The sequence below is a fragment of the Rhineura floridana genome, chromosome 1, assembly GCF_030035675.1.
Source record: "Rhineura floridana isolate rRhiFlo1 chromosome 1, rRhiFlo1.hap2, whole genome shotgun sequence".
Lineage (NCBI taxonomy): Eukaryota > Metazoa > Chordata > Lepidosauria > Squamata > Rhineuridae > Rhineura > Rhineura floridana.
In genome coordinates, this window is record NC_084480.1 from 184,187,820 (window position 1) to 184,214,433 (window position 26,614).

The 26,614-nt window shown below is 41.3% G+C and overlaps 1 protein-coding gene across 1 annotated transcript in view; it reads right to left on the reverse strand.

The window, feature by feature from the left end:
- The window catches only part of CTNNAL1 (catenin alpha like 1), a 65,377-nt gene extending 39,414 nt beyond the window's left edge, over positions 1-25,963 (reverse strand). The window contains exons 1-2 of the mRNA XM_061588856.1: positions 25,608-25,963; positions 265-454 (exon numbers count right to left, since the gene is read on the reverse strand). Of these exons, the coding sequence (XP_061444840.1) occupies positions 265-454; positions 25,608-25,952 (535 nt within the window). The 5' untranslated portion in view covers positions 25,953-25,963. The remainder of the gene's footprint in view (positions 1-264; positions 455-25,607) is intronic.
- Positions 25,964-26,614: the final 651 nt, after the last annotated feature.

Here is a 26,614-nt window from a genome sequence, read left to right on the forward strand (position 1 = left end):
AATATGCCAGTAATTAGCAGAAGGAGTTAGTGCAATTTCAGCAAAACAGTAGACATTTTAGCTAGAGGAATTCCCTGAAGGAAGATATGGGCACTGCTCCAAACACTATAAAGTTTTAAATTGCAACTCTCCTTTGCAGACAAAATCAACTCTAAATGACTTTAATCACCAACTCCCAACTATCTTTAGGGAAGGAAATGTTTTCTGGGGCTTTCACAGCAGAGATGATGGCAAACCTCTCATGTTCTATGAATACCCACCTACCTGCTTGCTTTGCCTCAGTGCAGGCAACCTTCATTTCCTCTTTCAGTTCTTGGTTTTCATTGGCTATAGCTTCGCCTACCATAACAAATTTCCCAACAGCCAGGTTAACAGCTTGGCCCACTTGCTGGACTGCTCTCAAAGTCTTATCTGACCGCTTTGGCTTATCCTTATGGTTTATGAGAGTTGTTATCTAAAAACAAAAACATATACCAGTTAAAATTATACCTTAAGCAGTGTGTTAGCTTGTACCCAAGAAGTTCAACTCTACTACTGCTGAAGAATAAGAATAATTGTTACTGTACTAGCCATTTGCCTTGACAATGTTAGCATATGCTCCATTGGGTATAACAGAATAAGAATAAATGTTACAATAATAACATTAAAATCCAATGTAATTTTATAAAACATTTAACACAATACGACACAGTCCAACGTAAACTAAAAATGGAAATACTCTTAAAACTCTTAACTATAATCTGTCACAATTCGCTTACTCTTTTTGCTCGGAGTTTCCTTGTAGTTAGAGCATATAGTGGTGTTCTCTATGTTATGTATGGATAAGCATCTTCTAAAAGAAAGTAAATAATCTTATGTTCAGAATAGGTTGTTAAACTAGACAAGATATTTTCCAGGAATTTTTCCCTTGGGCCATCATATAAAGGACATTTCAGTATACAGTGAGTTATGTTTTCCACCTGTTTTAAATTACAGATACAGATCCATTGGGATGCTGGAAACTTTCTGTATCTGCCATCCAAAATAGCTGAAGCCATCATCTGTAAGTGCAGTTCTAGAAAAGCCCTGCGAATGGGAAACACTGTCAATTCTTCTAGATATCCAGCTCTTTAGTGATCTTTTTTAAAGAGGCAGCTCCATTGGGCAAATTTGGATTTCTGCATAAACCTTCAGTCCTTTCTAGCTTGTTCTTCATACATACTATCTCTTAATTCTTTTTTGTCTAAATGAGCCCAAAATGAATCTGGTAACTTTGTATTAAATTTTGGATAGTATCATTTTAATGTCCCCTTTTACTTGAGATAAAATATTCTTGTTTTATCAGCTGGCCTTCGAATAATATGTACATCCATTTATGATATTTCAATTGTGCCACCTGTATCCTCACTTCAATGGAGGGCCAACCTGCCTCTGTTTGAAGGATAGAGGCCAGGGTCCCTGGAGGACAGCCTAATAATCTTCATAAGAATTTATTCTGTATTATATCCAATGATTTAATATGAATTTTGTTCTTCCCCCATACCTCTAAACCATACAACATTTGGGATATCAACTTGGCTTGAAATATTTTTAAAGCAGGGATTATAATTTGCCCTCCCTTTGTGAAAAAAACTTTAATATTGCTCCACTCACTGGTTTAGCTTTTATAACACTAGATTCTCTATGTGCTTTCCATGATAAATTCTCTTCAAAGAGGATACCCAGTTATAGACTTGTTAATTGTATGTTCATCTATTTGACAATTATATTTTGGTGAGCGGTGACCATATATCATTATTTTGGATTTAGTAAAAGTTATACTGAGTTTTTCCTCAAGAAGTTAAACTCAAAACAATACTAGAAATGAATTCCCAACCCTACCTGGAAATGCAAAGGATTGAACCTAGGACCTTTTGCATGCAAAGCATGTGCTCTACCACCAAGCTACATCCTTGTCTTTCAGCATGCCACAAAAATATAGTATTTGCTACAACAGACTAAGACCCAGTCCATACACCTCCTAACCAATAATTTTCTTCACAACAAAGGAGTGAGCATATGTTCCTCTCCTCAATCACACAAATAACATAATCTATGGGGTGGACACTCCACGTAGAGGTTCCAATTAGATTATGTCTCCCCACCCCATCAATCCAGGCACACATACATGCAGTTTCTGTATTGATTAGAATTTAACATTTTACATTATGCTTTTGGCAGAGAGAGACACACACTTATTCCACCTCATGAAGAGAACCATTGGCATGGTAAATATATGAACTTGGCATAACAGAGCTATTCTTTTGCATTCCAGTCCCCCATGATTCAGCACATCTTGTTTTGGTGTGTGCTCAATTTCTTCCTGTACTTCTGCGTAAAATCTCTCCAATTCCTCTTCTTCTGCATTTGCCGTTGGAGCATAAACTTGGATGATGGTTATGTTGATAGGTTTCCCGTTTAATCTCACTGATATAACTTGCTCAGACCTTGCGTTGTAGCTCCTAATTGCTCTTGCTACATCACTTCTCACTATTAAAGCAACCCAATTTTTCTTAATTTCCAAGGATATCCACTAGGAACAGATATTGATTGACTGATTGATTGATTGATTGATTGATCGATTGGATTTATTAGTCGCCCATCTGGCTGGTTGTCCAACCACTCTGGGCGACGTACAAAGCAAAAACATACAAAAACATCACAACATTAAGTATTGAAAATCTAAACAATAAAATAGAACCTAATTCTGTTCTTGTCCGAAGCCTCCTTACTCTTGCCTGACAACGACAGAGTAGACCTGGTAGTGGTGTTAGTGGTGGTCGGCAACGGTGTATGGGCTGGGGGCCAGTATAGGCGGCAGCGTGAGGTTCCTGCATGATGACAAGGGATACAGGCCAAGCAGTGGAGGGGTGTGTGACATCCTTCCCTTGTTCTCCCTGTCAGGTTCCCACCTGCTTGTGGCTACTGCCTTTCACTAGGCACCACCAGGGACACCACCAGTCAGGACCGTCCTTTATATGGTTTCTCACTCCGCTCTAGCACAGATCTCACTAGATCCCACTGCTAGGCAGCAGCACCAGTCACTTCCTGTAACCAATACCCCAGAGACCTTGCCTCAGTCTCTCTGTAGCTTGTTACTTTGTGACTGTGTGCCTATGCTGTTCCCAACCCCTTTGTATCTTTATATATAAAGCATACAACTCTGGGTTGATCTGGATACTTGACTTGTTACAATATCTCCCTTCACCACTGCCACCATTAGATACAGTTTCTGTTTAGCCTTGGTAATTACCTTTCCCTCCCTTCTGATCTGTATATTCCCCCAGCCAAGGATCAGGCCTTTGGTAAACCAAATAAGTATGTATTTACTAACAACAGGAAATAACAGGATTACTTTAGGAATGTTTCACAAGCGTATTGTTTCATATATGGTCACTCTTTATGTTTCTGTTCATATATATACTCTTTAAATATCAGCCAAATACAATCCAAACTTCCCTCAGAACTCTGCCAACCAACCCTCACCAAACGACCTCACTCCAACCAACTCAACAACTTCTCCCCCTTAACCGACTCAACTCCCCTCATCACTCACAAACCTCCATTTATACCTTCAGCCAGCCAGCCACTCACCCAATCATAATCCAGCATACTTCAGCTTCTCACCCATGTACTCCCCCTTTCTCTCTCAGTCAATTACCATACTTCACCTAATAGACCCGCACTTACCATATTTACAGATGCTTAATCTACAGGAACATCACAGGGGCCCCCGCCTGGCGCTCATAAGTCGTGGTGAAATTCAACTTGTCCGTGAACTGTGCAGCGGGCCAACGCTGCTGCCACCTTGCAGGAACCCGCCGCTGCACATCCCTGCCCCACCGCTGCTACCATGTTCCAAGCTGCCAGCCATGGCCGCCCACTCCTGTCGCCCACCAAGCGGAAAGGGTCAGCCAGAAACTCGTCAATTGTAGGCGCCAAGATCGACACAGGTGCCCAAGTCAACAGAGCTCCCATGCCCACAGATGTCCAGAGAGTCTGACATCACTGAGCCCAAGCAGCCGTAGGTGCCGCCGCCGCCACACCGCCGGACGCGCGAGGGACACACGAAAGCATGATTCACCCGCTTGAAAAAGTCCAAGACAAGTCCACTCCACGGGGCAGGCAAGAGACCGACCAGAACAACCTAGCAGCTCAGAACACAGAAAACGCTGGACTGCAAAAGCAGAGAGGCTGCAGGAGTTACCATCTCCGCCACCATCTTGCTGCTGCTACTTAGATATCAAAAAGGTGTCTCAGCTGTACTGTTTCAGGATGCACATGGGAGATTCATGTGACTGAATGTTCCTCTGGACAAAAAACTTCTCACTACATGTAGAAAACATTCCTTTGGAATTCTTTACGTAAACAGATTAATCATCGCTTGGTGTTTTTTAAACCACACCACAGGATTTTTTTTTCAGATGAGAATTTGAAATTGCATGTTTTCTTATGCATCAATTAAATGTAGAGTTAAGGTGTGTTCCTGGAACAGTAAACAATGAAAGCAGTAAGGGTGTGTTTGCTTGCACTGAACAGCCAGTGAACATGTTTCTGTTTAGCACTGGTCACTGCATTTGGTTTAATGATGGTCAACTGCTCCTTAGAAATGGATTTGCATTTTGTGCCCTCTCCCTGTCTCCCCTAATTCATGCATTCCATTTACCACGAGGCAACTAAATGGTCCTTCAAATTATGCCTAGTCATGAGTTACAATCTCACCAATCTCCTCAAGTTTTGTTTAAATCTCCAGTAAGAAATGAGGAAGTGTGCATTCCCAATGCTTCTCTTTATTGGTTTAATTTGTCTTCTATGTTTTTCTTCTCATACAGACCACTACAGCTGAAATTGACAGATTGTAGGGCATGGAGATAAGAATGGAATACATACTAGATCACACTAAGGCTGCATCCAGTCCAGCACTCCAATCTCCAACAGAGGCCAACCAGATACCTTTGGGAAGCTCACAAACACAGTAAGACAGAAATAGCCGTCTGATGTTTCTTGTCCCCACCATCTGGAAATCAGAAGTGTACTACCTCTAAATCTAAAGTCTGCATTTAAGCTTTCCTTGTGGAAAGTGACTGGTAGACCTATCCTCCTAGTTTCTAAAGCCACCTAAATGAGAGGTCATCACTTCCGGTGGTAATGCATTCTAGATGGATAATGTTAGATAATGTTCAACCACATAGTGAACATTATGTGAACATAATGTGAACATACATCTGGATCTTTGCATTTCTATCATAATTTCTCATTTTGTTGATATGGGACTAAATCTGGACAAAACTGCTCCTTTTTAAACTTGGAATATACAGTATAGGCTACATACCCAAGATTAAGGCTATTGCTCTCTCTCTCTCTCTCTCTCTCTCTCTCTCTCTCACTCACTCACTCGCACACACTCATCACTTGTTAAACCTACTTACACAATTTAATGCATGTAACAGGGATCAACTCCAGCCTATACATGTTCACTGTGCACACATGCACTTGTGAACAGTGCCCACAGCATCAAGTGACTTTGAAGTTCAATCAGGCATTACATATTTATCACCACAGATTAACTTTCATATCACTCAACATCAACTCAAACACAATGTATTTAAGAGAAGACAGTTTACACATTTGCTTGAGAGTAATTAAGTGCTAGGTTATAAACTGATGAGAGATCAAGCGATGCACATACCTGTCTCAGCCCTGTAATTTCCAGATTTCTAACCAGTATGAGTAAAGCCAGACAACTAGCACAGACATAGTAGGTCAGATACAACTCACAGATGCCTTATGTTGCGATTGGTTCATGATAACAGTGTAACAGAAATTATCCCTTAAGGCAGGGAACGGAACCTGTGGCCCTCCAGATACTGTTGGACAACCTTGTCCACTGGTCACGCTGGCTGAGGTCAATGGCAGCAAGAGCCCAACAACATTCAGAGGATCTCAGTAAATATCCCTTCAAATTTCCACAATGCATAGAGACTGTTTGCTCTTCCTACTCAATTCCTGCTTGCATTGGATCAGCCTCTCCTACATGTTCCCAGAGCAGCCATTTTGTGACACATGCCCATGGCACTTCTAAAAATGGCACTTTCAAAACTCCAAATATGCCCACTGACCCAAAAATGTTGGTGACCCCTGCAGAAAAATGTAGCTGGTGTTATTACAGATACAGATACACATGTGCGCGCGCGCACACACACACACACACACACACACACACACTCCTGGTTGAATTTAGACTGGAAATAAAATCTAATTTGTTTCTAGAAATAAGAGAGGTAACTGCCATTTTAAGAGTACAATCCCTGGGAAGTTTCCCTGTGCAAACACTACTAAAAGGTATGGAGGCAGCCCAAGAGCATAGTGCTGCTCTGTTCCCATTCATTTCAAAGGGGTTGCATAGAAGTTCCCAGTGGATTGTGCTCTTAGGCTGCAGTCCTAAAATGCATTTACTAGGGATTAAGTCTCACTGAATTCAGTGGGACTTACTTCTGAGAAAACATACTTGGGAATGCACTGTTAATATGCTAAATGATACTGAGTGCTGCTGGCTGATGTTCGTTTTACAGAAAGAGAAAGAGAGAAGTAACCAGCCATTTATAACATTGTATAGTAGAGTGGACATGGGGACACAGATCTGTGTGCCCTTCTGTCGCTACAGGGAGCATGAAACCATAAAGATGAATTGAGGGCTTGAAGAAACCCAGAACTGTGTCAGATACAAACAGCAGCTGTCATGAGATACCTTGTTCATGGTAGATTAAATGAACCTTTCCAAAATCAAGCAAGAATAATTATGCTGTCTCTCAAGTGTGGTCAAGTCTGAACAGGTACAAATTAACTTATCTCCATATATCCCTGCCCCAGATTATAGGCACAAGCAGGAAGTTCACTTTTGGCAACAAACCAGAGACAAAAACTGTATGGGTTTCTCAAAAAATTAAAAGGTTATTCCTTGCTACAAATACCTACCTGGGCCATGTAACATTTGCCTCTGAGCAAGCAGGAAAACTATTATTTATTTATTAAATTTATATCCTGCCCTTCCTCACAGAAGGAGCCCAGGACTGCAAACAAAGCACTAAAAATACTCTGAAACATCTTACAGACTTTAAAATATATTAAAACAAAACATCTTTAAAAACATATTAAAACAAAACATTTTTTAAAAAAGCTTTAAAACATCTTTAAAAAAACAATTCCAACACAGACGCCGACTGGAATAAGGTCTCTACTTAAAAGGCTTCTTCAAAGAGGAAGGTCTTCAGAAGACGACAAAAAGATAACAGGGATGGTGCCTGTCTAATATTTAAGGGGCGGGAATTCCAAAGGGTAGGTGCCTCAGCACTAAAGGCCCACTTCTTATGTTGTGCAGAATTTTATTTATTTATTTATTTTATTCAATTTATATACCGCCCACAGCCCGAAGGCTCTCAGGGCGGTGCACAGCATAGGATAAAATACAATAAAATCACAAAAACAGTAGAGCGTAAATATTAAAACAATAAACAACCGCCTTCCTGATAAGATGGCATCTGCAGGAAACCCTCACCTGCAGAGCACAGTGATCGGCTATGTATGTAAGGGGTGAGATGATCTTTCAGGTATCCTGGTTCCAAGCTGTATAGGGCTTTGTACACCAAAACCAGAACCTTGAACTTGGCCTGATACCCAGTGGGCAGCCAGTGCTATTCTTTCAGCAGTGGGGTGACATGTTGACAATACCCTACCCCAGTGAGCAGTCACACTGCCACATTTTTTATCCGTAAGATTAACAGAATGGCATAACAGAATCTCACATCCCCTCACCCCACCCCCAGCAATGATGATACCCCAACACACGTATTTTTTGTATATATATATTGCCTCCAGCTCTTTTCTCCTTCCACTCCTATCAATTTTAAACAATTGTTTTCTCTATGCCGTCTTGCTCTCCACCTCCTCCCTCGTTGCCTCCTAAGCACTCATAGAGCATGAAGGAAGAACAATGCTGCACATAAGCCCAATTTGAAGCACATGATTTTTATTCACAAATCAGAGGAGCAGAAGACTTCCCCTGCTCCCCCCCAAGTAATGCACAAAAGTAATGCTGGAAACATTACAATTACTCCTCAAAAGTAATGAAGTTACTACTCGTTCTATTACCAGCAAAATGTAATGAAGTTACCCACTCGTTACTCAAAAAAGTAATAAATTACAAGTAATTCGTTACTTGTAACTAGTTACTTCCAAGCTCTGACAGTAGGGCCCCACTCATAAGGCGGGTTACGTTCCAGACCCTGCCTAAAAGCGAAACCCGCCTAAAAGTGGAACTCAGTCAATAAAATGGTGTCCGACGCCCAAAAAACGCCATAAAAGCACCGTATGAGTGGGGTCTTACTTTAATTGAAAACTGCCATATTAGCAGAACGTCGAAAAGCGAGGCCCTACTATAATCTTTATACCTTCCTGTGCTACAATTATGATCTTATGCAGAAAGAGACAACATACAGTTCATGGATTCTAACATTTTGAGGATCACCAGTATCATTTAAAAAATATTGGAGTTTCTAGTCCACAAGCTATACTTTGGCATTGACAGTGTCCTGGAGAATGGTTAGGAGGCATTTAAAGCAGGTCTGGCCATATGATCTGCCTGGATGAGTAATCATACAGTGGTGGTTGTGAACTCCAGCACTCACATGATGCCCATGAAGGCCTCTTAATCGCCCCCCCAGTAAGAAGCCCCAGACCCTGAGCTTTCATTTTTGTAAAAACGTAAGTCTCTAGTTCTCCAAGAAAGAAAGTTATGAAGCAAAATGTGCAGGTACCCTTCTAAATGATGTCACAGGAGAGTGGTAAAAATATGTCTGGAACTTGTCCTGCTTTAACAAATAAACCAATAAAAAGATTAGAGATGCAGACATGGATTAATCAGACACACTCCCCAAGAACTATTGTGATTCGCCCCAATACAAATCCTAGATTTGGAATGTCTAGAAGATGTGTAGCAGGAGCATATCAGATTTCGGGCATGACCTTTAACTGAACCAGACTGCCATCTCCTCCCCCCGCCCGAAGGGTTGATGTGTTAAGAAATATAAAAAAACAGCTTCAGAAACTCCAGATCTAACAAGAAATAATGTGGTCTGGCTTGAGATAGCAACTTTTTAGAAAAGCAGGAAACAGATGGTTTTTAGTATTATGCTAGCTTTATGCAGGAACCGCAAGATGAACTTTGAATGACAGCAACTGCTTGACCGCACCCTAAGAAATAGAACCTTTTTAATCTTAGTGGTTTGATGGCTTACTAGGTAGAGAAACCAATGTCTTATTATCCACTTTTTATAAGAATATCATTAGCACTATGTAGTGACAAGTTATGTTGAGGTGGCTTTTAGACAGGGTAGAAGGGTATATAAGGAGCTTTTTAGACTGTAAGGGTGCTCGCTCTCTAACTTGGTTGTGAGATCAAGACCCAGGCTTGGTAAAGTATACTTTTATATTGTAAGACCTGATCAATGCTCTTTTAATCATTCTTAGGGAAAGTATTTTCTGTATTAGGGACAGATAAATAAAATAGAGTTGTATTATTCATGGTTGTTCTTGCTGGCTCTTCTTCAAAATAAGTTGTCTCTCCTATAATACTAAGATCCTCCGTGGCACAGAGTGGTAAGCGGCGGTAACACAGCCAAAGCTCTGCTCACGGCCAGAGTTCAATTCCAACGGAAGGAGGAAGTCGAATCTCCGGTAAAAGGGGTCGAGGTCCACTCAGCCTTCCATCCATAAAGAAAGGCCGGGGAAGGAACTGGCAATCCCACCCCATATATACGGTCTGCCTAGTAAAAGTCGCAAGACGTCACCCTAAGAGTCGGAAACGACTCGCACTATAAGTGCGAGGACACCTTTACCTTTTACCTATAATACTAAGAAAGGTATTAGATGCTCTTTTATAAGGTCTTGCTTACTCACAAAAGGAACTATTGTTCTTAGGAACACTAATGCAATTTGGGGTACAAGTGCCTGAAGAAGAGGTTACCACGACAATGATTTCTGTGAAATGAGCCAGCCTGGCTGCTCCCGTCTATCAATGTTTATAGCCAATGAGTGATGTCAGAACTGTGATTGATAACAGAATTGTTTGAACACCAGACAAGAGGAATACATGGGATTCTAAAGAGCATCTGTTTTCCCCTCCCCTTTAGTGCACTTTTTCTGCTTCTGTACTATTTTCTAGTAGTCCTTGGAAATCTTCATAGTTTGCCCTTCCTTTTTACCTAGCAACAATGATGCATCTTTCCTGTGGTGAGTTTTTTTGATATCAGGTACTCCCTAGAAATTATTTTCTGCAAATACTACATAATAAGTACAGGTGGATGTTAAAGAATCCCCTCCCCAAATGGGATATGCAAAATGTGAAACTTTGCAAAGAGGCTTAAGCGTGTCTCCTGCTATGCAGAACTGATATTCATTAAGAATTCACTGTATAGTTAACTTACAGTACAATTATATACACATCTACTTCAGAAGTATCTTTGTGTTTCATGGGACATACTCCCAGGTAAGTAGGTACTCCCAGGTAAGTGGGCACCCTAAGCTTTAGTTTAGGATTTGCTTTGGGGAAAAGGGGGTTCTTGTGCTTTTAATAGCTGTATCTCCCAATCAGGACTACCATGATATAGCTGACTTCCCATGGTAAACATGGGGGGGGCAGGCAGGGAGAAGCACCAATGACTATACTCTCTCTAATTTTGTGTTATACATATCCCCCACAGCAGCCATGTTGTTTTATGCCATACCCCCATGGCAGCCATTCTATGACTGGTGCCCTTAGCACTCTCAGTCTTCAAAATACTGTTCCCTGGTCCAAAAAGGTTGACAACCCATGCCATATAGGTATCATGTTTGGGCCACTATAAAATCCTCAGAGAAAGAATTGTAATAAACAAAATGTTCATGCAAGTGACAGCGCAACTTATTAATTATATGCAGCTAAAAAGTAGCACACAGTAGTGGTCCTCCTACGCAGAATCAATTTCTGACAGGACTCTTGGGCTGCAATACCCATTTATCTGGGAGTAAGCCCTGCTGACTTCAGTGGAACTTACTATTGAGTAGAGGTGCATAGCAGGTGTTCCCAAACTGTGGTCCGTGTACTACCAACTGTATTCAGCTGGTCTGCAGCATCTATGGATTTGCGATTGAATATGGGCAACAGCACATCCATCAGACTGAATATTCATATTGATTTTAATTGTATTTTTATTGCTTCTTTTATTTCTTATTGTATTTTACTGTATTCGCTTGAATTCTATAGAATTACAATTGCTACAACAGGCAAAAAACTCATTAAGTGGTCCGCCAAGACCCTCAGCAAGTGGTCCATGGGGGGGGAAAGTTGGGGAACCACAGGTAAGACTGCACTGTCAGTGTTGTGCAAGTTGCCTATCCTGATTTGATATATTTCACCTCCAAACCTAAACGCTCCATCCCCAATCAGAAGCTCTTCTAACGTATTTTGAAATGAATGGAACTTGCAAATCAGTGTGTTTTTTTAGTTATCACAGCCATTAGCAATGATTCTGTTTTACAGAACATCGTTGTACCAGCCAGATAAGAGCACATTCACAGAGTGACTCTTCAGTTGTTCTGCTGCAGCTCACACAATTAACAACCGCCAGCAGAGCGAAATTAGCAGGACTCTGGGAAGCCCACAGGAAACATTCTAACTGACAAGTGTGTTAAACGGTCTGTTGCTAGCTAGCTGCAGAGCTAATGGGGAAAGACAACAACAAAATTAAACTCAGGAGGCAAGAGGATAATTAGGAGCAGAAACTTTTCCCCATCCCCCTAATCCACCCCCCAGCACATAGCACATAACAAGCCTATGAAGGGATGGAGACCTTCATCCTAAAATAAATCCAAAATTATGCATGTCTTGAAGAGTCCTGGGACATCCACAACATCACAATGGGAAAACAATGCAACTGGCTATTTTAAGTCCTGGAACTGACTGCCCCACGGGTATCTCCCATAATGTCTGCAGTATGGTTTGTCCAGCAATTACATTTTAAGATTATTTTGATGTACTCCTAATTATTGATACTAAGTGTTTAAAGACCGTAAACCTCTCATTCAGTCATCCCATGTCTCTGCCATACAACAAAATTATCTCTTTTCTCTCAATAGTTTGTATAATCTGGAAATAGGAGTGAGAGGGAGGGAAGACCTTTTTCTAAATCTCTGAAAAAACCTTTCTAGCTGAAGTTGGGAAGTTGCGGAAGCAAAGCAATACCCTCAGAGAGAGGGAAATGTTTCTTCCACACAGGGCAGGATGCTCCTAACCCATCTGTCCCACATTCTCACTCACAGACCCCTCCCCCTTACTTGCCAGTGAATAAGAAAACTGGTGCTCCAACTATCAACTTTAAGGTAATTTTAGGCATTAACCTTGCACATGCAAACCACTCATCGCTCCTCCAGGCATCCAGCCAAAATTATGACACAGAATGTAGCTCTTCCCATTTCCAGAACAGCAGACAAGGGCTTATCACACGCGCCCAGGAGGAAATAATACAAAATCAGAATGTCTGTTTTCCAGCTGAATGGTAAATAATCTAGCCTTTGCTAAGAACAAAACATGTTAACAGCTGAGAATAGATCAGCAATATCTCTAATCCATGTAATGTCTTCAGAGAGTAAGGGCTATTTCAGGATAGCCAGACCTCAGATATTGGTTTATACATCAAGATGCTTTATAACTTTTCTAAAAACAAACAAACAAAAACCTGTGTGTAAATCATAACATAGCTGTACATGAAGTAAAGGTAAAACTATTCAAATTACATATTTTTCATGGCTGTGATAAAAAAATTGTTAAGTTCATACACTCAAAATACAAGGTCTTGGAGAAAAAGAATTTTTGTAAAAAAAAAAAAGAATTAACTATTATATATAACACACACACACCTGCTTATAAATTACATTTATTACATTATTTATTATGGTACACATAGCCCCTCTTTTATCCACACAACCACTGTGAAGCAGATTAGGCTGAAAGCATGTGATCTGACTAAAGCAGCCTTCCCCAACCTGATGCCTTCCATATGTTTTGGACTACAACTCTTTTGCAATAGCCATGCTAAGTGGGGCTAATGGGAGTTGCAGTCCAAAACATCTGGAGGGCACCAGGTGTAGAGTAAGGTCACCTAGAGAGCACTCATAAACCCCTAGCTTAGCCAGTGCTTCATGCTCTTCTTAAATATGAAACCCAAATCCAGGTGTTTCCCATTTACAAGTCCTTGTGGGAGTTAGAGCTCCCATAAAATGTAATCAGACTGCATCAGATTCTAAAGAGTCTATCTGCAATGTAAGAAATTTCCAGCTGCAGAGAAACGTCTAGCAACTGCTCACGTTTTGCTGCTAATCAAAGTTATGTCAGACATATCACACGCAAAAAACGGTGTGTGCAGTTTGAGAAAAATGGTTTTCATGCTTCCTATCCTCTAACTTCTTACCTTCTATACTCGCATAAGATTGAACATGACGGCTATGCTCTGCCTCCACAGCTGGAGGCAGTATGCTTCTGAATACCAGTTGCTGGGAACCACAGGAAGGGAGAGTGCTCTTGTGCTCAAGTCCTGCTTGTGGGTTTACCATGGGCATTTGATTGGCCACTAGGGATGTGGGAGAAATTCAATTCAGTTCACATTTAAAGCCGAATTTATCAAATTCACACTTTCCAAAACAATATGACAACTGAAATACAGCCAACTTATCTGAATTGTGCAATGCAGTTCTCCAACAAGGCAATGTTTTCAAAAATCTGTTTATTAGGGGAAATGGTGTACAAAACGAATATATTGGTGAAAATAACAAACATACAAAAATGCATTCTTTTAGGATAAATTGCTTGCAAAAATGTGTACATTCCCCAAAAGTGCATACAAAAATATATTTATCAGAAATTCACACAAAAATGCTTAAGAATTTTCATGAGAATTTTTTTTAAAGAAATCAAATCACAAATTGCTGAAAAAACATGGAGAACTGAATTTAAGATTAGAAAAATGAGAAACGGAGAGAACTGAAATAGACAGATAATTGCATCCCTATTGGCCACTATGAGAACAGGATGCTGTGATACTTTTTCAACTGGATGACGTTTTTGGAAAATACAAGTGTAATTTTGAAATATTATAAAACACTGAAAGAAAATTCTGAGAACAGATCATTTATATTATAGCAAATGTTTTTTTCTCTCTTACACACACACACACACACACACACACACACACGAGTAAACTTCATAATTTGCCTCGATTTAGCCTGCATCTTTCTGGTGGGGTGAAGGGAGAACAAACTTTCACTTTTCGTGAATAATTCACTGAATCCGTAATGCTGACTTTGAATAAAATTTTGCCACATCTTGATATATTGACCTTTGGCATTCAATTACACAGGGCCTCTTTCCTTACACAGCCTCAAGCTTCTAGAGTTCTTCAAGCAGTATTAATATTACCAAGAGTTAAATCTGTTGCTTAGCTGCATACCTAACAGATTAAGTCTATGTTAAAAATCAAGGAAGTGCTCAGTTAATCTGAGCACAGTTCACAGTGAAGGAAGCTTTGAACTACTCAAGATATAGAGCTATTCACTGAAACCCATACTAATGAAAGCAAGAGAATTCTGCATTAACTCCCCCCCCCAACTTCTGGCTTAAAAATGTTTACATGGGAAAGTGCTAACATATGTACAAAACCTGCACTTCTGAACACAGACTGCTGAAATGGAAGCCAATGGGATTTAAGTAGTCTAACACTGCAGAGGACTGTGTCCAACCAGACGCCTACTACCAGAATTATGTATATCAATCATATTGGCACTAATATATTTTAATTTGCATAACTTATTTACACGATACAATTTTCCTCTTTTGGAAGGATGAGGGCTGTGACTGAGAATCTTAGACAAGGTGAGGGTTTGAGGTCAGATTCCCCCAAATACCACCTTCATTCCAATTCTGCTCAAAATGTGTGTGTGTGTGTGTGTGTGTGTGTGTGTGTGTGTGTGTGTGTGTGTGAGTGAGTGAGTGAGTGAGTGAGACAGAGAGAGAGAGAGAGAGAGAGAGAGAGGGAGAGAGAGAGAGAGAGAGATGGTACTTGTAAATGTTTGGTGGCAGTGGGTGTGTACAGCCAGAGAGGCAAAAATCATGCACATTTAAATTGGTAGCACATCCCAAGTCATCACAATGCAGCATCCTTCCACTGCCTTGATCGGCAACTAATTTTGCTAGTCCACCACTTAAGAGTGAGATGGGGAAAGGCCTGTACGCCAAGCCCTGCTAAAGCAGCCTGCTAGCACATTCAATTGCTACAACCACTGCTACCTGCAATCCCCTTCCTCCCATCATTTCAGTGCTTTCAGAAAGCATAAAGGGCAAAAGGAGAAGATGGCAATGTCACTTAGGGCTGCTTTGGATGTATCAGTAGATCATATACGACAAGCCCAGGTGAGCCATGGGCTCATGTGCTCCCCCTTCTGACACAAAGGGATTCAGAAACTTTTGCTTTTGTTTTAACTTAACCACAGCCTTGAGAAGTCAGCTTGTTTCAACAAACCATAGTTAAGAATAATCTTATACAGAACTGGAAGTTTCCAACCGCCATCTCAAAGCTGCACTGGAGGAGGGACAGAAAGAAATGCAGGAGCCCAAAGCTCATTGCAGCTGCATATAAGAACTGGGCCACAGTTGTTTTTCATTCTCCATGCAGCTTATCTCCCTGCCTTCCTTTCTTGTGAGCTATTTCAGGCAATGGAAGGAAAGTGAGAAAGATTTGGCCTCCTAGGGGTCACACTGTACCTCTCAGCAGGTAGGATCTGACCCTCAGAAATACTTAGCAGAATCGCCCATGCAGCTTCATGACTTATTTCTTAAGTATAAGCACTAAAAATGTTCAGGTTTACTTAAACAAAAAACTAAATCCCTCAGAAGTCATTAGCAGCTACCAAATACTGTGTTAGAAATCAAACACTACACATTGGAGATACTGTATTCTCTCAAGATCCACATGATTCAATTTTGCCATGACTGCAGGCAGTACAAGGTACTATTCAAGCAACATATATACATGGCAGAATGCAACTCCTGGGGAAAATAACAACCAAACAGTCGCTGTTTTAACCAAAACATAATGCCCTCATAAAAATCGATCACATTCATGAGTTATTCATATTAAATCTTGCAAATGAGTCGGCATCACTAGGACTGGGGTGACCCAGGTTCAGTTCTCAATTCAGCTATGAATCTCACTCGGTGACCTTGGGCCAGTCTCCATCTCTCAGTCTAACCTACCTCACAGGGTAGTTGTGAGGATAAAATCAAGTGTGGGGGAGGGAAACTATGTACACTGCCTTGGGCTCCTTGAAGGAAAGGTAGGATATAAACATGATAAATAAGAACATAAGAAAAGCCCTGCTTGATCAGATGAAAGCAGGGCTGTGGAGTCGGAGTTGTGGAGTCGGAAGCAATTTTGGGTGGAGTCGGAGTCAGAGTTGGTAGAAATGTACCGACTCCGATTTCAAAATAAAATTATATTGACAAATTTTTTAAAATATAAATCCAAAATGTCAAAGAAGCTTCCCATGAAGTCAGCTGTAGTTGAGCATTTCACCATAACTCAAAATGGAAAACATTTTGTGTGTCAGTGTATGACACAGGACCCAGATGAAGACAAATGCTGTGATGCCAAGATCAGCGCATATTCAGGCAGCGATAAAAATGCTCCTATGAGAGCTTCCACTTTAAAAAGACATTTACAGCCCTTTCCAGGGCTGTGGAGTTGGAAGCAATTTTGGGTGGAGTCGGAGTCGGACAGTAGAAAAATAGAGGAGTCAGAGTCAAAGGTTTGGCGTACCGACTCCACAGCCCTGGATGAAAGGGCCATTTAGCCCAGAATTGTGTTCTCACAGTGGCCAACTACAGGCTTCTAGGAAGCCCACAAGCAGGATATAAGCACAATAGCACTCTCCCACTCATGATTCCCAGCAGGTGAGTCATACTGGAGGTAGCACATAACCACTCCAGCTAGTAGCAATAGGTAGGTAGGTAGGTAGATTTCCACCCGTTTACTTAACAATCCTCCCTGTTGATGTGGGAAGGTGGATGAGAAGTGTGCTAGCAGTGACTAAATTCATATCAAGTGACTGAACTTACATCTGTAGGCCTAGATCCCAATTGCTTCTATATGCACACCCAAGGGGCTGGGTGCACTCAGAGGGATGTTTGACACCTTTTCTTTGAACATCAGACTCCCATGCCATATCAAAAGCTACTCTGGGAAGCCCTCTAAGTTTCAAAAGCTGTGAGCAACATGGAACAGTGGTCTACTTGTACTGTTTGGGAAACAGCAAACCAAAAGCCCACTTGACACATGGAATTATTTTCATATATCTGTGGTTCAACTGCCGCTTCCTTCAAGACTTCAGTAACATTGCGTGGGCAATCTATGACAATCTTAACAATGCCAGTTATTCACATTGCGAACTTTCAATATTTTTAACTGGTGGAATTATGAACATAAATCACTAAATATCTTATCATGATGTCTCAGGGGAATGCAAGAAACTGCCCTTTGAAAAATATTATGTTTGGGATGACGTGAAAGATCCATGCAAAAGGACTGATCTTCCATGGCTGTTCATACACATCATAACATAGTGTTGCACTTATCAAGTAATGAATGCATATGTGTGGACTCATAACATTTGACCCCAAACAATAGCATTTCTAATACTTCAAATCTTGAGGTTGAGAAAATATCCTTTCAGGGTATGCCTCTAAGCCTTTCCTCCATTTTCAGAACTCTGCTTCTTTGGTAGTTATTTGTAATGAATCATGTAAAACAGAAGATATCTTTGAAACACTAATACCTTAGACATTTGACTCTTCTCTAAGCCATGGTGAGCCTATGTGGTGCCCTCCAGGTGTTGTTGGATTACAGCTCCCATCAGCCCCAGCCAGCATCACCAATGATGAGGGATGATGGCAGCTGAAGTTAAAAAGAAATGGGAGGCACGATGTTGGCTACCCCTGCTGTAGGCAATTAAATGCTATGCTATTCATAATGCACATTGGCCCATATCAGTGCATGGCTAGCTTAAGGTAAGGCTAGAACTTTTTATGATTTACTGTTAGAAAAATCTCCCAAATTAATACAGAATTTCCTTATTACATAAACACTGGTAAAAAAAACACTAAACATGCATTGAATTGGGTGTGTACTACATTTGGTACTCACCACTGCACCGTGAGATATAAGAATATCTGTTAGGAAATTAACTCAGGGTAGCCTGGAGGTCTTTCTTGCCTGAAAACTACAGAGTACACCAAGGCTTGCAAATCAGAGAAACTCCTAGAAACTACAACCAAGCACATACAGCAATCAATTCTATTGGCTTATAATAGAATGGTTCTTTCAAATGTAATTTCAAGAGGTAGGTGGGACCCTTAGGGTGCCAGGGAAGGCCTCTGTGGACACATGGACACCAAGTTGGCAACCCTAGTGTACACACCATCTAAAGAATGATTGAAGTGATGACACTGATAAACCCCAAGGTTTTCAGACTGACAATCTGAGAGATTCATAACACCCCTAGTCAAATAGAAACAAAACACCCTTCCTTGCTGAGAGCAAGAACATGATATCATTTCAGTTTACATCATCTCCATCAGCTAGGGGAAGCAGCTTCCTAACCTGCCCAGTTGGGCTGAATCTCCAGTTGGCCTTGTTCTGCAAGCCCTCCTTTCTCCGCCACCTTTGCAAGAAGCATGCTGTCCACATTTAACCTCATGACATGTTGAGTTTCAATAGAAGCTTTGCTTTACTGAACTCATGATTAATACTGCTTGTAACTACTGGTTCATCTAATAACACTATTTAGACTTGCAACAAAAGAATGGTTCAAGTATGGGGGTTTTTTTAACAAAAAAAGCAATGATTGTAAGTCCATTTGCTAAATCCCTCCATTGTATCATACAAAGAAAACTGTACCTACCTAAGAAAGCAACCTTCCCTCCCCAATCCCACTTAAACCTTGTTTCGTCTACATCCCTCTTGCCACTGCAGATGCAAACTGAGTAACTGATACTTTGGAACGCTTGCTTTAAACCCCCAGGGACAGAGATAGTTTCTCCATCAACTTCAAGGCAATTCCTATGGTACAACAAGGTAGGAATGTAAGGATAACAGAAGCATCACATCTTGTGAAGATGCTTGATTTTCCAGGGATAACCCCCATCCCACTCCACCCCAGAGCAACCAGAGCAGCAAGGCTCAATACAAACAACTTGCACGGAGAAAAAAAGATACATGGGAGCTTTTATTTTACTACATTTATATCCTGCTTTTCCTGCAAGGAGTTCAAGGGTATACATGGTTCTTTCCTTTCCCAATTTTATCTTCACAACAATCCTGTAGGCTAGGTGAGGCTGAGAGTTTAGTGACTGGCCCAAGATCACCCAGTGAGCAGCTTCATGACCAAGTAGGGATCTGAACCCTGGTCTCCCAGATCCAAGTCTGACACCCTAACTGGTACAGAACCATATTATGCCAAATACTGGATACAATACAGTAATAGTGTTGTAGTGATGGCTGGGATAGCATAAGGAGGCCCACATCAGGGTAGGTTTTTTTTTAACAAAACAAAATGAAATGGCATATGTACTGGTGGGCCTCCACCTTTAGCACACACAGACAAAAGGGATGCAGTATTTTTATAGTTGGTTCAAGCACTGCCATTCCCAGTAATACAAGGGGATGTGTGGGCCAGTCTCAGCAATGTCCGCATTCATCACCACCACACATAGGCAGTAAAATGTGACATAAGAGTATTAGTGGACTATGTTTTGCCCAATTTCTCATAAAACTTCCATCTCCCAGAGGAAAGGAATGAAAGTAAAAATCAAGCAAACCACACGTTATCCACCTGTGTGCACACTTTTAACTCCTGTTCATGGTGGGCATGCATAATACTGAGACCTATCCCACAGTGTTTTGGGTTTTTCTTGGATCATCAACAACTAAACTGGCCTTTAGCTCCAACAAGATGAAGAAATATGAACCATAGTTTGAAACCTATTCCTTCAGAATCACTTTTGCCTTCTACACAGAAAAGTGTTACTCTTGATGTGACCTGTCCCTTTTATGTACAGGGTACAATATCACATACTCAAGATGTGAGTTTTTCAGAAATTTTTAAATCATAACATTTTTGAATGCCCTGTATCAACTGTGATCCAGTTTAGCATGTTTGTTTTGTAATGCATGTAGTAAATAAATCTTTAAAAGTACATCATATCAGTATTACATGAGGTATGCATGCATCAAAAGGTTTTCTAAAAATCAAAAGTAGTGGAAGTGAATACCTGACTGAGGAGCAAAATCCAGTGTAGTGCACTTAGTGGAGTTTAATTGTTGTATTCAAACAAATGCAAACCTTTACTTGGAAATTATTTTTATTGGAATATTTATAAAAATCCAAAGGTATGTTTGTTCAATAGCATATACTTCCTTTGTATTGTTTGAATTTAAAGCACTGAAAGCTATTAACATGCTAATTTTAGCACACCCAAAGAGCTGTGCATGATTTATACATGCATGCTTGCTTCCTAGGGATAGTCACCTATGAAACAATGCAATTTTAGAATTTTTTTCCACTGAAAAATATAGCTGAGGAAATATTTCCACCTACCATCACTGACCGTTCAACCTCTCATGCACAAATAACAGGTGCTTTGAAAAATAAGGACAGCATACCTGATTTTGATTATAGCCTGTAAGAAACAGTCTTCAGAGCAAAGTTGTCAAGTGTTAATGTGCCCATGGCAGCTTGTGTTGCCAAGACAACATCTTAACATCATCTGATCAAGATGGAGATCCCACAGTTGTATCATTCCCAGAGAAATTTTTTTTTTAATAAGGAAAGATTGGAGAAAAGATTTTCTAAGGGAAAGACTTAAAGGTAAAACTAGAAGATTGAAGTTGATACAGCCAGTGATGGTAAGCCAGCAACGTCACTATGATCACTGCAACAGAAGGACGGGAAGTATTATGACAACAGTGATATTGTGAAAAGATCTAAGAGCAGATAAAACAGGCAGGAAGATTTCCATAATCATTTAGACAAGAGAGTCAGCCTTTGCCATTTCAGACAAACACAGCTAGACATCCAGAAGACATTGAACACATCTAAGTGGTTGAGAGCATACTGTGCACGCAGAAGGTGCCAGGTTCAATCCTTGACAACTCTAGTGTGAAAAAAGGATCAGTTAACAGATGATGGAAAGATATCTCTCTCCTGGAGACACTGAAGAGTTGCTATCAGTCAGTGACAGACAATACTGGCCTAGATAAACAAATAGTATGATCTGGTATAAGGCAGGTTCGTATCTTCCAGTAAATTGTTAATTTCATTACACTGGATGCTATAGCTGATGCCACAATACTACCCTAAGCAAGAAAGCCGTGAGAATATATTTCTGTGGGTAACACAACAATTTAGCAACTTACAAGACACTCACTATGGAAAGTACTTGACTCAAGTCACATGGACCAGTCAGAGTTTGGCACAAGAATTCTGGGTAAGTTGATTCTGGATTGCTGCTATAGATGATCTCTTGCCTATTCTTGGGCCAGTCACCACTATATTTTTGTAAGTAGTTTCAATAGGGTTCTCTTTACTGGTTTGTTGATGCTACAATTACACCATGCTACCCACATTTAAACAGTTTTCCCCTAGAGGCATAAATGTGAAGCCAATTTAAACAGAACACCATCAATAGCAATTTGTACTATTTATGTTTTTATTAGGGAGAATCTCATAAATATTAGTCACTACCATGTAAAGCTCAGTTAGAAAAGACAACCACCACCTGATCCTGTGCATATTTCCTCAGAAGTGAGTCCAACTGTGTTCAGTGGAACTTACTCCCAGTACACGTACATAGTCACTTGGTGGTTCCAGACTGTGCTTTGCCAATCTATATATTAATACCAATTTTAATCTTCCTGTGGTCATGTTTATGTAGCCAAACTGCACTACCAATACACAAGAGACACACTAGGAGACTCAGAGTAGACCATAATTACTCAGTGGCATAGAATGTTAACTGAGTGAGAGGAGAGAGAAAATGACAACTAGGTGAGGGGGGGAGCAGAATGGAGTAGCTACAACAGGAGGACAGACAGACAGACAGACCCATCATATTGTCTACATAGGTCACTTTCTGATTGACACTGAGAAGCTATTTTTAATTATCTCCAGGGACAGAAGAGAGAGCTGCCAGTAAACATCAACGGAGAAATTAAAAAAATTAATGTAGTTAGAAGTTGGTACAAATATGTCTACCCCACCTCACCCGCCACTCAAAATGAAGGGGGGGGAACCAAATGGAGATGAAAAGTCTAAAAGAACCCAATGAGGACTGAACATGCCTAGTGGACACAGAATGCTGACTGATTGTTTGGCGGGGGGGGAAGAGGAAAACCAGGGTAACAGAAGATAAAATTGGGGTGCAGGTGTTAAACTTATTATCTGCAGCAAACAATTGTATTACTGCAGTCTGGGGGGGAAAGGACAGCTGCTTTAATCTCGAACTGATTTGAAAAAAATTAGGATGTAACAACAATGACAAAATTAACATATTACAAAAGAGCCAGTAAACAATTTTGATGGTCAACTATGTGCAGGACGCATTGCCCTCACTCTTATTTGGCTTCCTGACAACAAATAGAGAGGCAAAGTTGGTAAAGAGAAAGCGTTTCAGCTCAGCCCAAATTCAAACTGCCAACAAACATGGTATATATGCTATTTGTGTAATCTTGGTTCAGTATTCCAAAGTTTTGAAAAACTATACGATTTAGTCCAATGCATGGTAAAAAATATATTCAGCTCAAGATTAGGTCTGAACTTCAGATTGACAGTTTATCAACATATGTCTGGCGAGCATATAGTTTAAGCCTGGGATGGTAAGCTTCAGAATCCCGGACCATTAGCTATGCTGGCTGGGTCTAAGGGAACTTGGAGAGTCCAACAACATCCTGAGAGCCACAGGTTTCCTACCCCTGATTTAAACTAATATTAATTTCACTGGAATTATTGGGAAAGATCTTATACTTATTTACTCAGAAAGAATTACAGCCTCAAACTAATGACTTGCAACCTAAGGCAATACGTAAACTAGAATATTTGGATTCTGTCCTACATTTTGCTTTATGTATTGATTCTGATAGTCCCATTCTCACAGATGCTTCCTAGGCAGTAAATGCTGCTGAGCTTAGCGAGGCTTACTTCTGAGTAAATCATGCTTTGGACTACATTGCACAATATGAATTGTTTCAATGAACAGCATCCAACTAATTTATTACATCAGTGCAAGGATTTCCACTTGCACAAGAGAACTTACCTCCTCTCCTCCCCACACACACACCCTACATCTGTTCCGGGGATTCCTCCAACCCTCCAGAGCAGATTTGGGGAGGGAACAGGGTACACATGAGCAGAAGAGGAAGGAAGTTCTGCTGTATAAGTGGAAATCTTTGCGCTGATAGATCTAGTTAGATACCATCCAATATTCTTACCATATTTTATGAAATTAGGCAAATAAATAGTTAGTGAGACCACATCAAACAAGGAATCTTTTGAAAGCAAGCTGGTAATTCTGAGCCACAAATGTGTGTTGGTATGGGCAGAGAGGCCAATAAAAATTAAACAAGTAATTTTTTGTGGACCTATATACGAACGTTTTCTAAAATATATTTAGTGACCTCTAGATAGTTTGGACTCCAAATCCCATCAGTTAGAGCCATCATGGCCAATGGTCAGGAATTATGGCGCTGTAGTCCAGCAACATTTGGAGGGAACCAGTTTGGGGAAGGCAAATTTAGATAGAACTTGATAACACTCCAGTTTGCAAAGCAGCAAAGCAAGCTTCACTCCAGGTAACTTTGTTCATAACAAACCATGTACAATGCAACCATATAAGGTTCTATACCAGATAATAAAACCATAATAGTTTTTTCGTTTCAACCTTATCAAGCAGTCTCTTATGTGCCTATTATTCTGCACAGCATTTTAAAACAATACATTCACAAAGAATGTAAAAAATCATGTTTCCAAGTTTCAGTTTTTCAAATCCAAATATGTTTTAGTTACTGGTTTACTCCAGTTTCCCACTCTTTCTGGCTGCCAAGTGAGATGTTTGAAATTCAATGCACACCCACAGCCGTAACATGCTACAAAATTAATGCTGCACTGGCAGTACAGTCCACAGCAAGCAGACTGACCATTGCCAACTTGTTCTGTCAAGGGCTGACGCTACTGGACACAATCTACCAGGGCCTTCAGTAGAACATTCCCAATAAAATGAACAGGAGATGCACAAGAACACAGTGATGCTCTTGAGCAGCTCTGGTTCATTTCCATTGTTGTGCAACTGAATTTCTGTGTCAATTGTGTAATCCAAACTTTGCTTTGGGAATAAATTTTACTAGTTTTACATTCACATTCTTCCACATAAGCTTATTTAGGTTGGGGGTGTTGGGTTGTACATAATCCTTTCTTTCTTGAAGAACTTGATCCTCACTGAAGTTAACACGCAACCACCGCCCCCTTGATCTGGACTCTCTGGGGCGCCTTTAGTAACAAACTACTTTGAAACCTACCGCTTAGCTACACCTACTTAAATTCCATGGAACTATTTGTGGAGCACTCCGGAGCTGAAGTTGCTCGTGCAGTGCAGCCTCCACGGGATACGTGCTGTACATCGTCCTCGGATAAGGTAACATTCATGCAATATTAACACCCTCCGGTCGTGCAAAAACCTTCGCCATGAAGTACAAGGCTGCGCTAAACGCCGCCGCCAATCCTCCGGAAGTTAGTCGAAACTCTTTTCAAGTGTTACAGCTCGCGCTGAGTCTAACAAGTCCTGGGCCCAAATGGGGAAACACAAAGCAAAGGACAACAAAGGCTAGGCTGGAATTCCAAAAGGTTCCCATGTGGACACAAAACTCTTTCCCCTACCGACAATCTTCGAGTGGATTTTTTAAGAGACTTTTTATTTATTTGTTTGTTTATCTATCTATCTCGTTAAAAGGGCTCAGTTAAACCGAGCTGATCGTGTGTCCAAATGGATGTTCCGAACCGCAGTTCTTGCGGACGCTCGAGGGTTCTTTGCGGGGAGGGGAGAGCGGTAAAGGAGGGGGTCGAACCGGGAGGTTTGCAGGCAGTCTTCCTCCCGGCGGCTTCAAAGGCTTTATGTCCCCTTCTCCGTGCATCAGTCCCCATCCTCGAGCCTCCTTAAAACTCCATCCAGAAAAGAGAAGATTAAAGGAAGGTATAAACGGGGGCTACTTTGGGTACAAATCCTTACAGAGCGACTCCGGATAACATTTATCCAAAATTATAATCTACGGGGGGGGAGGCGGGGGGGGATCCGGGTAGTCTGAGGTTCTCCACTCAGAAATGGAAGGACCCACCGACCGACCGGGAAGGGGGCAGACGAGGGCGGGCGACCCCTCGCTAGAGCGCATTTGCTTTGCCAGTACCTGCGCCACGAGCGGCACCAGCGTCTGCTCCACCGAGCGCGAACGAATCTGCAGTCCGGGCAGCGGCTCCCAGCCCAGAGCCGTGGCGAGAGCGGAACCAGGCGGGGAGCGCGGCCACGATATGCCGCTGCTGCTGCCGCCGCCACCGGGGAACGCGGCCATTGCTCCGGAGCCGCACAGCTCGCTTCTTCTCGGCTCTCCCGCCCGCGCGGGACCCGCCGGGGAGAGGAGGGGGAGGCGGCTGAAGCCGCGGCTCTCCGGCTCGACTCTGCTCCTCCCCTGTCTCCTCCTCATAGTCTTCCCGCCTTCTGCCCTCGCCCTTCTCTCCAGATGCCAGTGGAACATGAGGGTTTCCTGAGAGGGCTTGGGCTGGTCTCGCCCGTCCCCTCAGGCGTGAGCGGGGAAATGACACCAAATGTTGTCTCCAAGCCTCTTGCCCCCGCCTTTAGTATAGGACTCTCAATCCCTGGCAGAACCACCCTCCCCTCAAAGTTTGTTCACACGCGTGCGTTCACAGCCCGATGACTGTAGTACCAAATAGTGACTTGCTGCCTTGCATGTGTGAATGAGCTGTCGCGGATCTCACACACATCGCAGACAAGAAATTTCATTATGCCTTCCAACACCATACTTTTCCCTTTAGTTACTTTCCACTTTTGCGAGCCGTCAAGTGAAGGCATGTCAGATTGCAACGTGAACATTCAACCACTTAAACCTTGAATACACAAAAAGCAAAGAAAGTCAGCTGTTTTGGTCCCAAAGAAAAAATCCAGAATCCATGATCTGGCAATGCTTTTATTAGGATCAGCCAGAACTGCCTTGTCAAATGTCAAGATCATCACTTTTAGCTTTGGTTAAAACGATGTTTAATGTAAAACAATAAACAGTCTTGTGGTATCTTAAAGACTAACACATTTTATTATGACATAAGTTTTCTTGTACTACCCTTCATCAGATGCTTGTGCAGAACTGTAAATGACTTTAAAGTAACCATTCTGGAGCAAAAT